At 29.0% G+C, this 12,976-nt stretch overlaps 2 protein-coding genes across 5 annotated transcripts; one reads left to right on the plus strand and one right to left on the minus strand.

Moving 5' to 3' along the window:
• Positions 1 to 13: 13 nt before the first annotated feature.
• Positions 14 to 8,286, minus strand: LOC126917230 (protein lap1-like). Of its 4 annotated transcripts, XR_007710892.1 has the most exons (12): positions 7,795 to 8,285; positions 7,516 to 7,682; positions 7,313 to 7,448; positions 6,942 to 7,231; positions 6,161 to 6,872; positions 5,696 to 5,886; positions 5,369 to 5,476; positions 4,668 to 5,121; positions 3,759 to 4,585; positions 3,586 to 3,657; positions 3,250 to 3,513; positions 14 to 3,128 (listed from the first exon to the last, which is right to left on the minus strand). XR_007710892.1 is itself a non-coding variant. In XM_050723889.1 (11 exons), exons 2-11 carry the CDS (start codon positions 7,669 to 7,671, stop codon positions 3,337 to 3,339), a joined length of 3,123 nt encoding a protein of 1,040 aa, XP_050579846.1. In that variant the 5' UTR covers positions 7,672 to 7,682; positions 7,795 to 8,285; the 3' UTR covers positions 14 to 3,336. The 4 variants fall into 4 exon arrangements, 3 of the variants coding, with proteins under 3 accessions (XP_050579846.1, XP_050579847.1, XP_050579848.1); XM_050723889.1 differs by having other exon boundaries at positions 14 to 3,513; XM_050723891.1 differs by lacking the exon at positions 14 to 3,128 and having other exon boundaries at positions 3,392 to 3,528; positions 7,795 to 8,286.
• A 278-nt stretch (positions 8,287 to 8,564) lies between these two features.
• On the plus strand, positions 8,565 to 12,909 carry LOC126917246 (RUN domain-containing protein 1). The gene is made up of 9 exons (XM_050723954.1): positions 8,565 to 9,007; positions 9,115 to 9,208; positions 9,319 to 9,486; positions 9,861 to 10,041; positions 10,116 to 10,210; positions 10,294 to 11,052; positions 11,132 to 11,229; positions 11,300 to 11,394; positions 11,496 to 12,909. The coding sequence occupies exons 1-9, from the start codon at positions 8,853 to 8,855 to the stop codon at positions 11,600 to 11,602; spliced, it is 1,752 nt and encodes a 583-aa protein (XP_050579911.1). The 5' UTR covers positions 8,565 to 8,852; the 3' UTR covers positions 11,603 to 12,909.
• Positions 12,910 to 12,976: the final 67 nt, after the last annotated feature.

A 12,976-nucleotide genomic window follows, 5' to 3' on the forward strand; every position in this document is an offset into this window, starting at 1 on the left:
AAATTTTTAAACATTTTGTACGTAAATATTAATTTATTTATTGCTGCACAACCAACTAGGACTTTTTAAGAAAGGTAAAATATCTTTTTCTAACAAATTCAAAGTTTCATACAACTGTACGGTAGTCATTATATGATGACCAGTCAAACCACTGTGAGCATTTCTTGTACATTTAATCTATCATACATTGTCATACAAATTGATTCAACAGATATTCCAAAAAATATGTCAAGGAAGTGGTTGTATTAATTAATGTTGTCTTTTCAATAACTTTTTTCTTTGACTTAATTGGAATATTATTCTATCAAATTATTGAAAGCATTGGTTAATCTTATAAAATGAAGAAATTATTAAAAACTAAAAAAATATCGAATAAAATATTGATTGCAATGAAGATCTAAATAATGAATACAACCACTTGTACACTTATATATTTTTAATTTTTTATATATACAGTTTCATGTATCGCATTTTTAATCACACATTTTCCATACAATCAATACATTCCATTAAATGCCACTTAAATATTTGCTCAAAAAGTAGTCAGTCTGTTTAGTAGTTAGAGTAGTAGAAAAGATTGTATATGCATTTCATGGTCCAAAATTTTGTTTGACAATCAAAATTTCAATTTATGCTGCAGAAGACATTAATTGAGTATTTGAGCATAAAATAATATTTAAAATGAGATGTTACATCTTGCTAAAAAAGTATTAATACATATGCAAAATCCAGTTTGTACATTTGTTATGTATAAACAAATAGAATATTTATTGAAACATAAAGCATACAATAAATAAGCATTCTTTTCTATTATAGATCTTATACATAAAATTGATATTAAAAAAATACACAAAATATTAAAAATACAAGTATTATCAGGCGAAAATATAATCCACCTTCGATTATACTTCTTACTTTCCAATATGACTAGGTATGCAGATTATTATTGATAATATAGTTAGTTCAAAAATTTAAATATCAAGCTGCTTTTATGTATACTTATATATATTATAGAACTACATATACTCATAAAAAATAATCAAAACATATATAATTTTTACTAAGAATTGGGTATATAGTCATCTAAAATTACTTTCACAAAATACCTAAATCAAAAATAATCTGCTCTTTTTGTCGGTTTACTTCTAAAATATATCAAAATTCTACATATTTCCTATAGAAGGTGAATAATTCACATGTAAAGAATCTTATTCAGTGAATAAGTATCACCGGTATTTCGCGAAACAAATCTTTCTGTAAATATAACATTTTTTTTTTATATTTCTTGATTCTGGAAGTTCTATGCTTCATTATAGTTTCAAATAATGTATTGAGATATTCAAAGCTCTGATAATTATAGAAGAGAACAATTCATATATATTTGAAGTTATGCTGAACATACACAAGCGCATGTATGTATAGTTTTCCACTGTATAGCTACCATATAACTGTAATATCGTTTTAAGCGAGTTATTAAAAAAATTATTACAAAAATGAATATCAAAAAATATTTTGTATCGACTTTGAAAGATATCAAAAAAATATAGAAAGCAATAAAATCAAACAATACATATTTACTTAAACATATCTATAAAAATGCATAAACCATTCCTTCTAAATGTCCTTATAACTAATGAAACTAATTCAAATGTAAAAAAATGTATAAATAAAGAGAATGTGCATAGTAATTGTTTTGTATATGCGAGGTAAAGTGAAGTGCAATATTGTTATCTTGCTATAAAAGTTCTGGGATACAAATAGTATACTATATTATAACTCATAACTTGACATGAATAGTTCACTTGTGCTATACATCACCACACAACCTTTCTAAACATTTATCTCAGAGCTCTACTCCATTTACATGAATAACTTTCTTTTTTTCTTTTTTCTTTTAATATAACTTCACTAACATAGAAAAGTAGTGTTTTATCTTATGATTTGGCATTATTATGCCATATTAATAACTGTTGTTCGAAAACAGTCCCTACAAGGTACATATATTTGTTCCTTTACATAGAATGAATGAAATATAATAATTCACAACCATAACAATAAAGATCTCGTTTTATCAAACACTTAACAGCTGACTTTATGATAAGAGAATTGCTAGTATCTAACAAAACAAACTTATCAAAAACAATGGCAAGCAAAAATATATAAAATTGTTTGGAAAATGTAAATTTATATTTCTGATAAGTATCTTTTTATTAAAAAAAGAAGAAAGAAGAAAAAGAATCAAAACCAATATTAACAAAACTATTAAAAACATAACCAATAAAATTACGGCACATAGAAGAACATTCCTTTTTTCTTTACATTAATAAGATTCTCACAGATATGTTTTTCAAATGAAATTAAAGTGTATCATTTTTTAAATACGAATTATAAATAATACAAGCAAGTTAATTATGGAACTCTTTGTGCTTTTAAAGTCTATGCATTAGGATAAATTTGTAGAAAAACCATTTTTCTACATATACAAAATATGTACTTCACATGATATCTCACAAAAGAAGTGTCTGTAAGAATCTCGCCTAGTTGACAGAGATAATGTTTGTATATAATATATATGCATAATATATATTCATTTTCATATAATATTTTTTTAAATATATATGAATAATAAATAGTATTTTGTTTCTGGCACATTGTCAGCTCTCTGCAAAGAGAACAAGTGAGTTGACACAAATATAATCAACATCATAAAACAACACAAATATATGCATTCTTTTGGAGATAGAAATTCGGGAAGAAACTTATCATCTTATGATTATTCACTAAATAGTTCCTATTTTACCTACTTATGTAACCAAATAATATGAGTAAGCTGTGGATTGGCCCATGAAGAAATTTTTCTTAAAAATAGCTTTTTTATACATCACATTTCAAACTCTTTTCTTCATCATAAATTCTGCAAGGGAACGCATTTCTAATCTATGGTATAACCTAAGAATAGAATTCTTCCTCGAAATCGTTATTATTTCTGTTTTTAAAAAGCTTAGTTCACAAGTCATGACCACTGGAAGCCAGAAATATTTTCTTCAAATAAATACCATCACTCCCACCTTTGGTAACGCTGTTTCAGTCATTCAATTGCTTGACAGTATCAAAGGGAATATGATCTACTACCATGAAAACAAGCGTTCAGGAAAAACAAAATGGAACTTCTATTTCTTTTGTGTTTTTATAAGTATATTGGTATATACTAATATTAATTAAAGAAATATATACACTAAAAAAACTTACGTGAAGTGTATTCAGTTTGATGTGTATAAACTGATCACTAGTTACAGAAAATAAAAAGAAGATATCATTGCGTTTTTTAACTGGATGTCATTGGTGACGACTAATCATCATAGATACTACTGCTCCGGTTGCTCGAAGGACAGCGACAGCATTGTTATGATCAGATTTAGTGAAATCTATACCATCGACTTCTAAGATCTTATCTCCTGGTCGAAGGGTACCTTGTGCTGGACCATCTGGATTCACTTTAGTCACAATTATTCCCTAGGATAAATAAAACTGATGATTAAAAGATAGAAAATCTTATCGCGTCTGTTTTAAATTTTAAATATTTACGGTTTCTGCGCCTGCCACTCCACCGGCAATGCTGAAACCAAGACCTGGATTTTTTTTCACTTGAACAGGCAACTGTAAAGACAATAATTATGAATTGTAAAATATACATAAAGACATTATGTTAAAAAAAAAAAAAAGAAAAAAAAAAGAAAAAAGAAAAAAATGAAACATACTACGTTAGCATTTTTGTGCGGCCCGAACATCCATTTAAATCTTGGTTTTCTTTCTAAATGTAATGACTCAGTCAATCCAGCAACTTTAGAATTATCAATATTAGAATTGGTCACCTCATTTAAAGATTTATTATTCGCTAGAATTGGAGTACTTCGACCAGAGCTAGTTTCATTTTTTACATTGATAGAACTGTTCGTATTCGTCGTTTCGATAGATGAAGTTTTTGAAATTCCTTCCATATTTGAATTTGTAACTAGACTTGAGTTTATTGCATTTATGGATAAATTATCACAGGAAGTATTATTATTTGAAACAGATCCGTTTATTATCTTTTTTGGTCGATCCGAAACTTTAGGTTGCATAGATAGCGGACTTCGATATTTTTTCCCAGTTATAGGAGATGTTGGTATACACGATGCGTTCAATATTTTTGAAGCTTCATAGTCTTCAACAGAAGAATTTGTACATTTATTCGATAGATCGCTATTTGAAATAGAATTCATACTTTCCAAATGTTTCGTCTTTAAAATAGGAATTCTACTTGGTTTTAACGATCGATCTCCTTCTAATGACTGTGCTGTCGGATCGATCGAATCCGTTAACGTGTGTTGATCGGTGCCACTAAAAGAGTTTATATTTCCATCGTTACTTGAGGTGTTTGTCATATCTGTATTATTCAACGCAAATTTGTCATTGTACAAATGCTCTTCAACTTTAAATGACTCTCCATCATAATTTTGTATTTCCGTTCCCTGCGATATTTTCGAATTTGATATGTTCATATCAATTGGTGGAGGAGCCATCGTCGATAAGTCTAATGGAGCTGCTATAATGTGACAGAATATAAAATTCATATTGTGTGTGTGTGTGTATTATCATTTTAGAAATGATTACAAGAAATGGCTTACATTGACTCAATTGCTGAAAAAGTGCCGCCTTTTTTGAAAATGCGGCTGCAATATGGTATGGTGGCGGGACGGGTGGAACGTCATTTACTTTCGACATTTGAACATGATCGGTATTTTTGTTGTTCGCGGCAATAGGCATAGTCTTATAGGGTTCAATAAATTTGTCTGATTCAACAATTTTTGCTGTGTTTGCCTTCGAGTACTCATCCGGTTTCCAAGTAGAATTTACATAATCTGCTACTGTTGGAGTTTTGGAAAGATACTCAGACGTGGGATTACGAATATATTTTGCTTCTCGGATATCCGGACTTTTTTCTTTTGCAAGTACGGTCTTGTTTGCTTCATCAGAAGATTCTTCTGAAACAGATTGTTCTGTTCCAATATCCGTAGAACTATTATTCTTGCATGCCTTTGATGTATAATGTTCAATTGGTGATAACGATGAGTGTGAATCCTACAGAAAAATCTTTAATTAGTTGAATTAATTTCTTACCCACGGAAGACTTAATATTGTCCCTATCCAATCCCACTTTATACTAGTTTAACTTTTGCTCAAATTGAAATTACATTTTTTGTAAATTGATTTCACAATTTCACTTGTTTTTTTATTATATATTTTAATTTTTGATATTATTAATATCACTAATAAATACTCTGGAATCATATAAATTGTCTTTCTTTCATAATTCTCTAATGAATACCTTATTAAATAAACTTTGTGAAAGACAGGTCCCAGATTTTGAGGTAAGGTCCAGAGTAGTTGTAGCAATAATAGCTTCTTTGATCATAGTCTCCTGTTCTAAATGCATCTGCAAGTTTCAATTGCCAATTTTCTTGTAATTCAGATATTGATTATGCAAAAATGCATATAAAAAGATATAACGAAAATATTGATAGTATTTAAAGATTCTACTTTCTTCAGTGCTACTTCTATATCATATTGATTTAAAATTTTTATTGTCGAATTAATAAAAAAAATGATGAATGGAAATTGAGCAAAGGATAAGCATATCTCTAATTCTACTTACTCTTTGATCATGCGCTGATTGATGATGCAAATTTCGGGCATGCCTAGCAAGGTTGCGCAGCTCTTTAGGGTAGGGAGTCGGTGCTCGATGAAGTTGTCTAGGGATTTCAGATTCTACCTCAGCAGCAAAACATATTCTTTTTCCAGTACCAACGATCGAACTTGAAATTAATCCTACAGTTGGTGTTACTTCTGTATGTAAAAGACACAGAATTATAATTATACATTTAATTATACTAAAAGTTACAAAATATGTTTAAATGAAAACAGTATTAACATATACTAGTGGATTTATTCGCAAATACTTTACCATTTCATTCTTCATCTTCTTCCTCATTATCCACTAGCAGCAATAATGTACCACATTTTATAAATATTATTTTAAAAATTATAATTATGTACTACTATACAATAATCGAAATTTTATTAGATGTGCATATATTATTAAACAAATATAAATACTTACGTTCAAGTTCTTGCCGTGGTTTTTGTGGGAGCATAAAGCAACTTAACACCATCATGTCCTCTTCACAATTGAATTCCTGCTGCAATGGCACTAATGGTTGACTTTGATTGTCGCTCAGCCATAATGCTTTCAAATTACTCAAATTCAACATAGAAACAGGCAAAAATTTGATGCAATTGTTTACAAGATTGAGTACTTTTAAAGAGGATAGATGTCCCAATTCAGGTGGGACTCGAGTTAGATTGTTCGACCTCAATGATAGCAACGATAATGCTGTGCAACTTCCAATCTCTGGTGGAAGGCATCTCAAGTAATTATTGTCTACATTTAAACAATGTAATTTTCGCAAAAGTCCTATTGATGATGGCAAATATTCAAGGAAGTTCTTAGTAACTATAAGCTCCTCTAAGCTTGACATTTGTCCAATGTCATTTGGCAGTGCATTCAATTGATTGTCATCAACTTTAAGAGTCACAATTGTACGTAGATAACAAAGGGAATCTGGTAACTGATAAATTTCATTTGATGAAAGATGCATAATCGAAATATCTCTCCATCCTTCTACCTCTGATGGTATAATATGAATTGCGTTCATTGTACAGTCAAAATGATTTAAACGGTAAAGCTGATTAATGTTGAGTGGTACACGTCTAATATCATTACCATCTATCCACAATTCAGTGAGATTGATAAGATCCCCAACAACTTCAGGCTAGAAGAATAAAATCAACATTAATATATGTTGGCTAATAAATAGTAATCATGGCAAATATAAACATACCAATTCAGTGAAATCATTATTACCAATATCAAGTCTTTGCAAATTTATTAAACGACTCATACTCTTTGGTAATGTCATCAAGTTATTTTCCCTAAGTTCTAATGTTTTCAAAGCTGAAAGTCTTCCAAAATTTGCTGGTAAATATTCTATATATGCATCATTTATATACAATTCTCTTAATCCAACAATATGTGTAATAGCATCAGGGAAACGTTCAAATGGATTAACACTGATATCTATAGAACGAAGATTTTTACATTCTTTTATACTATCTGGTAGCTCTTTAATACCTAAGAAAAATAAATATAATAATTATAAATACATTGAACATAAGCAAAATCCAAGAATACATAGTACTCTTATACACATACTATTTTTACTGAGGTCTAAATATTCCAAGTTAATTAATGATGCTATGGCGGGTGGTAATGTTGTGACTTCATTATCACTGAGAGAAAGTACTCGTAATTCATGGCACTGAAACAGTGGCCTTGGAAGATCCTTTATCTATAACAAAATATAGAAGAATATCCTTAAATTTAAAGAGCTGAAATCAATTGATATTTATATTTACCCTATTGGCATCAAGATACAATTTCTCTAATGTCCTTTCATAAATGAACACGTCAGGTGGTACATCATAAAGATTACAATTATTCAAATGCAACTCGCAGATATCTTCTTCTTGTGTTCTCAAACATGCAGCACACTGCCACCAAGCACTACCCATTTCATGTATGCCTATAAACAAATGTTTTCTTGAAATATGCAATTTTTATTAAAAGTATGTAATATTTTTTAATAATAATCAAGGAGATTCATAAAATATCAAAAGATTCCTATTTTCAATTACCTATAACACTTCAAGTACGATTCTTTAAAAGATCATCGATGTATTTATGGTAAAGGATAGATCCGAGAACAAAACAAGGACTCGCTAAAAATTCTTGTTCTATGGTATTTTTGAAAATCATTCAGCTATCGATGCATCAATGTTCGGTTTTTTACGTGCCGGCTTCGTCAAAGTTATTTCTTGCCGCATCATCGCGGATACTACGATACGCGATGCACTTGTCGGTAAATTCTTTTCTCAAGCTGATGAGAATAATTTACAAAACGCAACGATACGCTAATCAACACTAGTTAGATGTCAAGAGATGTAGGTTATTCGATACTTCTTTTTAAGGATTTCTTTCATGAATATATCTCACTGTTTATTTGTTACATGTTCTATTCTTTTATAAAGTCAATAGAGTAGTAACAAATCACGATGCAATAAATCAACAAAGACCGTCCTCTCGAAGGTATAACAATTTGACACATTTGTAAGAGTCAAATAAGCTTACGCATACCACTTTATCATTTATTGAAAAACCTTCGATGAAACTAATGGTATGTTCATAACAGTTCATAATGTCTCGACGTTTAATCTACTATATTACTGAAATAATAGTTGATAGATTTTTACATGACTAACATGGGGAATGAACATTGTATAAAAATATATTGGTATAAACGTGTTGCTTGATGAAAACTGCATACTTGATGCGACAAACCATTATTAAATATTATTCGCAGTATGACACGAATTAATTGTAACGCGATGTATTTATCGTAAAATGAACGAGTCCCAAACATGAGGATGCACCTTAGCAGGCGCAAAATCGACAGCGACAAGTGACGTTTCTACTCGTACACGTGCGCAGAAGTTAATTAATGGATTAAACGTGATGAAGATGCAAGACGTTCTGATGTGTTACAAGAAAAATCAAATCTTTAATATGCACAAATAAAGAAAAAAAGTCATCACATAACAACACGTTCATTCGTGTTAGCTATAATCGGCATAAAGAAATTTACGAATGCAAGATAGGATTTTCGAAAGAAATCAAGATCGTAAACAAGAAGAAAATGAGTTCTAGCGAATATAAGGGTAGCGAGAATGAAGATATCGAAAATTCAGATGAAAGTGATAGGCCATCAGGCGAGAGATGGGCGCCTGTTGGAGCAAATGATGGTGATAATGATTTTGCTGATGAATATAAATATGTTGATAACATGGAGAAGTGAGTACTTAATCTTTGATGGATACAACAGAAGTGCTGTTGATAGTAATGCTTTCTAAATAACAAAATATTTCATTTTATAAACATTTTTTAATGTATTCTAATAGCTTATCATACGATATGGAGAGGCTAAAAGTGCTTGAGGAAGAACAGGAAATGTTAAATTCATCTCTTATAGCATTGACTACCCACTTTGCTCAGGTATTAAATGGGCTTAAAAATACAGTTCATACAATTCATGAATTTAAATATACATAAAAAAGTATAAATATCTAATATCTTTAACATATATCTATCTGTGACTACCACAGGTTCAATTTCGTTTAAGACAAATTGTGGATGCACCTGCAAATGAAAAAGAAACATTGCTCAAAGAATTAGAAGAGTTTGCTTTTAGAGGAATACCAGATGTCCCAAATAACTTATCACTTGATAGTAGATCAATCACACCAACTTCTCCAATGTCCTGCAAGCAAAGCGTAAGCTACATAAAAATCTAATGTACCTGTAATTTATTTATTCTTTTAATTTGTATTATCTTTTTTATTTTTTCTTGTATTTATTTCTTTCCTCTATTTTTATATTTTTTATGTATTTTATCTGTGTCTGTATTCACTTTGTTTGTAAATAAACATGCTTATAAATCTGTGATACGCTTTCATTATTAATCTTAAATATTATTTACTAAAAAGTAAATATCATTATGTGTAAGCTATTCATAGAGTACATAAATTTATTAATCTTGTGCCATATGTTTTAATCCTTATTTAATTCCTGAATATTGATATATGTATAATATGATAATTGCAAAAAAGAAAGATAGTAAGCTACTTTAGTATATATTATTTAACAGATATCTGGTGTAATAAATGATGTTGATGTTGAATCAAAAATGGCATTACAAAGAACAAAACAAAAAGAATTAATATGTCAACTAAAATCTCAGTTAGAAGACTTAGAAAAATATGCTTATGAAACTGGTAACGCAGATTTACCACAAAGTATGATATTAGAGAGGCAGAGTATTATAATCAGTAAGTTTCAAAGATTACTATTAAGATAAACATCTATTTGATTGAAATTTAGGTTGATTTCATTATTTTTTCAGACCATCTAAAAGAAAAGTTAAATTTCAATGTTGATGATCTTTGTAAATTACCAGTTGATGACTTAAGATGGCAAGTAGATTATGCTATAAGTCAGGTAAATTATTTCATATAAGATAAATTATTAAAGAAATAATGATAGATAAGTTAAAATTAAATAAGTTAAAAAATAATTTACAGATTGTTAGCCCTTTGAAAATGAAAGAGCAATTAGTATCTCAATTAAAAACACAAATTGCGGATTTAGAGCGTTTTATAAATTATCTTCAAGGAGAAGTTAATACAGAAACTTTAGCTTGCACCTGTGCATGTCCAGTACATACCAGTGGTTCTGCTGGTTCTACTTCATATGCTAAAAAATCATTTAACAGGAAAACAGAGGAGGAAAGTAGAACAAAGACTCTGAATACTGTTAAAAAAGTTGTAGCCCTGTTGCATATGTTTATAGTGTCTCAATTAGGATGTGGTAGTGAAAGAGTTCGAAGAAATTTTAAGAAAAGTTCTGTACATAATTGGCGCGATTTAAGAACAAGATTAGATTTTGCAGTTGAACATGTTATAGAGACCATTGCCGAAACTGAACGTCACCCGGATGATGACGATATCGCTAATGAAAACGATTACGCCTCGGATTCAGATTCTATGTCACATTGCAATGCCAGAGTAACATCCGCTGTAAGGAAGCATCTAGCAACTTCCATACGTGATTTAATACAACACGGTTTAATGTCTGATGCGCGTTCTAACAGTGTAGTACCATTTGTGGGATGTTTTCCCCAAAGAAACTCTTCTGCTTCTAATTTAATGCATGCATGGGAACTAGTATTGAAGTATTATGAAATTAAAAATGGCCATCGTTACAATTCCAGTCCGGCACAAAAATTATCCCAAAGTTTTAATCTTGATTTAGCAGGTGGAAGAGTTGTTTCTTCTAAACAGGTAGTTATTTTACATTTGCTAATATTTTCTCTTATTTTTAATTGAATTTGTTCCTTTAAGAATATTAAAAAATTTTCAGAGTTTATTAACAACAATTGGGAATATCATTGCATCACATAATCCATACAAAAGGAGTTACGATTCTCATTTTAAGGCATTTATATGTGCATCCCTTAAGTGAGTAAATGTTGTTACAAATCATCTTTTGACAAACAAGAATTTAAGATTTGTGTTTCTCTTATTATAGTGCTAACAAACTTGTCGTTTGGTTAAAGCTTATTTTGCAATGTCAATATCTTCTTGAAAATCATTATACCTCGTGGAGTTATGTTGTAAAAACAGGTAATTAAAATATTCATATAGAAGCAATATTAATTTTAACAGCATAGATTTTAATTGCAATATATCTGGTTACAATACTCACATATTACTGTTACAAACAGGTTTTCAAGATGCATTTCACACTCTTGATCGTCTTACAAGTTATAAATTTGATCTACCAGTTGATCTAGCGGTAAGACAATTTCAGAATATAAAAGACGCATTTTGATTGCGAAGAATGTCAATGATCATATTTACAAGAGTATGGAGGTACTTATTTTAGCAAATCAAAGACAAAATACTAAATACTGCAATTAGATAAATAACAAACAGTATATTTTAACTTTATATTGACGTTATAATGGTATATCACTTTTTATAATTTTCTATTTTTATTTTGCCAAGAACATTCCTTTGTCATTTTCGAGTATTTATTATTAAATAAGTTTTATCATGCAATAATGTAGCTGTAATGACTTAAAATGTCAGTATTTTAAATTTAAATTTTCCAAATTTTGGTTCTTAATTAATTTATTTTGAAAATATAAAACATTGTAGTATAAGCAGTAAAAATGATCATATGTTGCACATGAAAATGTCAATGATGATCTTATGATATATAAAGTGCAGTACAGGTAATAATGTAATGCTGCCCAACATAATATGGACTGAAATATATACATTATCTAATTATTTTGAACTACATTTTTTAACATTACGCGTTCTCGATAGATTAATAAATTTAAAATGCTAGAATTTTTATTTACACCAGTTAAAAAGTAATCTTGCATAAATTGAAACCAGGTTTATAAAATTAAAAAATGTGGTTTTTACTGTAATTAAACTTAAGATCTTAATACTAAATTGTATCAGAAGGGTAGAAGAAGTCATGTTACTTCGTATGAAGAATTAATATTTGTCAAAAACCAAAGAATAAACCAAAGTTGTTTTTAGTATTCCATAATTCTTATTTCTCTAGTTTTTAATTTTAGTATCACTTTACACAATTGCAGTTGATAGATATATAATTTTGTGGTAACGTATCACTGAAACAGTAACTAAATCTAACAACAATGTACTCTGATGTTACAATATATTATCAATATGTTGTATTTTATAGATTTTTATAATTAATTTGTATAGTGTACATGTTTAGTTAATCATAAGAAAAGTTATTTCTTTTTATTGCATAGCTAGTTGAAAAAAGGAATATCAGATATTATGTTCTTCTATAAAGCAACAAATTATTGTTCCTAATTTTATGAACATTATTCCATGAGAAAAATGTATAGATTTCGAAACATCTTATTAGAAGATATGGATTATTTTCAAATAATGGTGTACTAGATATACATATATACAATGCAGATATACATGACTATTATATCGCCTACATAAGATATTTCATGTGTAAGTTAGCTTTAAGTATGTTAACTGTATAATACAATATAAATATTTGCTTTTTATATACATAATGATGATTTGACATTAATTTATTGAGGAAAATATGCGGAAATATATTTATGGAGCAATGTACTTGGTTTTTATAATTTGTCATCCCAATGTTGCATTCTTCATGGAAATAAAGAAAAAAAAAAGGCTA

Source organism: Bombus affinis, chromosome 6 (genome assembly GCF_024516045.1).
Source record: "Bombus affinis isolate iyBomAffi1 chromosome 6, iyBomAffi1.2, whole genome shotgun sequence".
Classification (NCBI taxonomy): Eukaryota; Metazoa; Arthropoda; class Insecta; order Hymenoptera; family Apidae; genus Bombus; species Bombus affinis.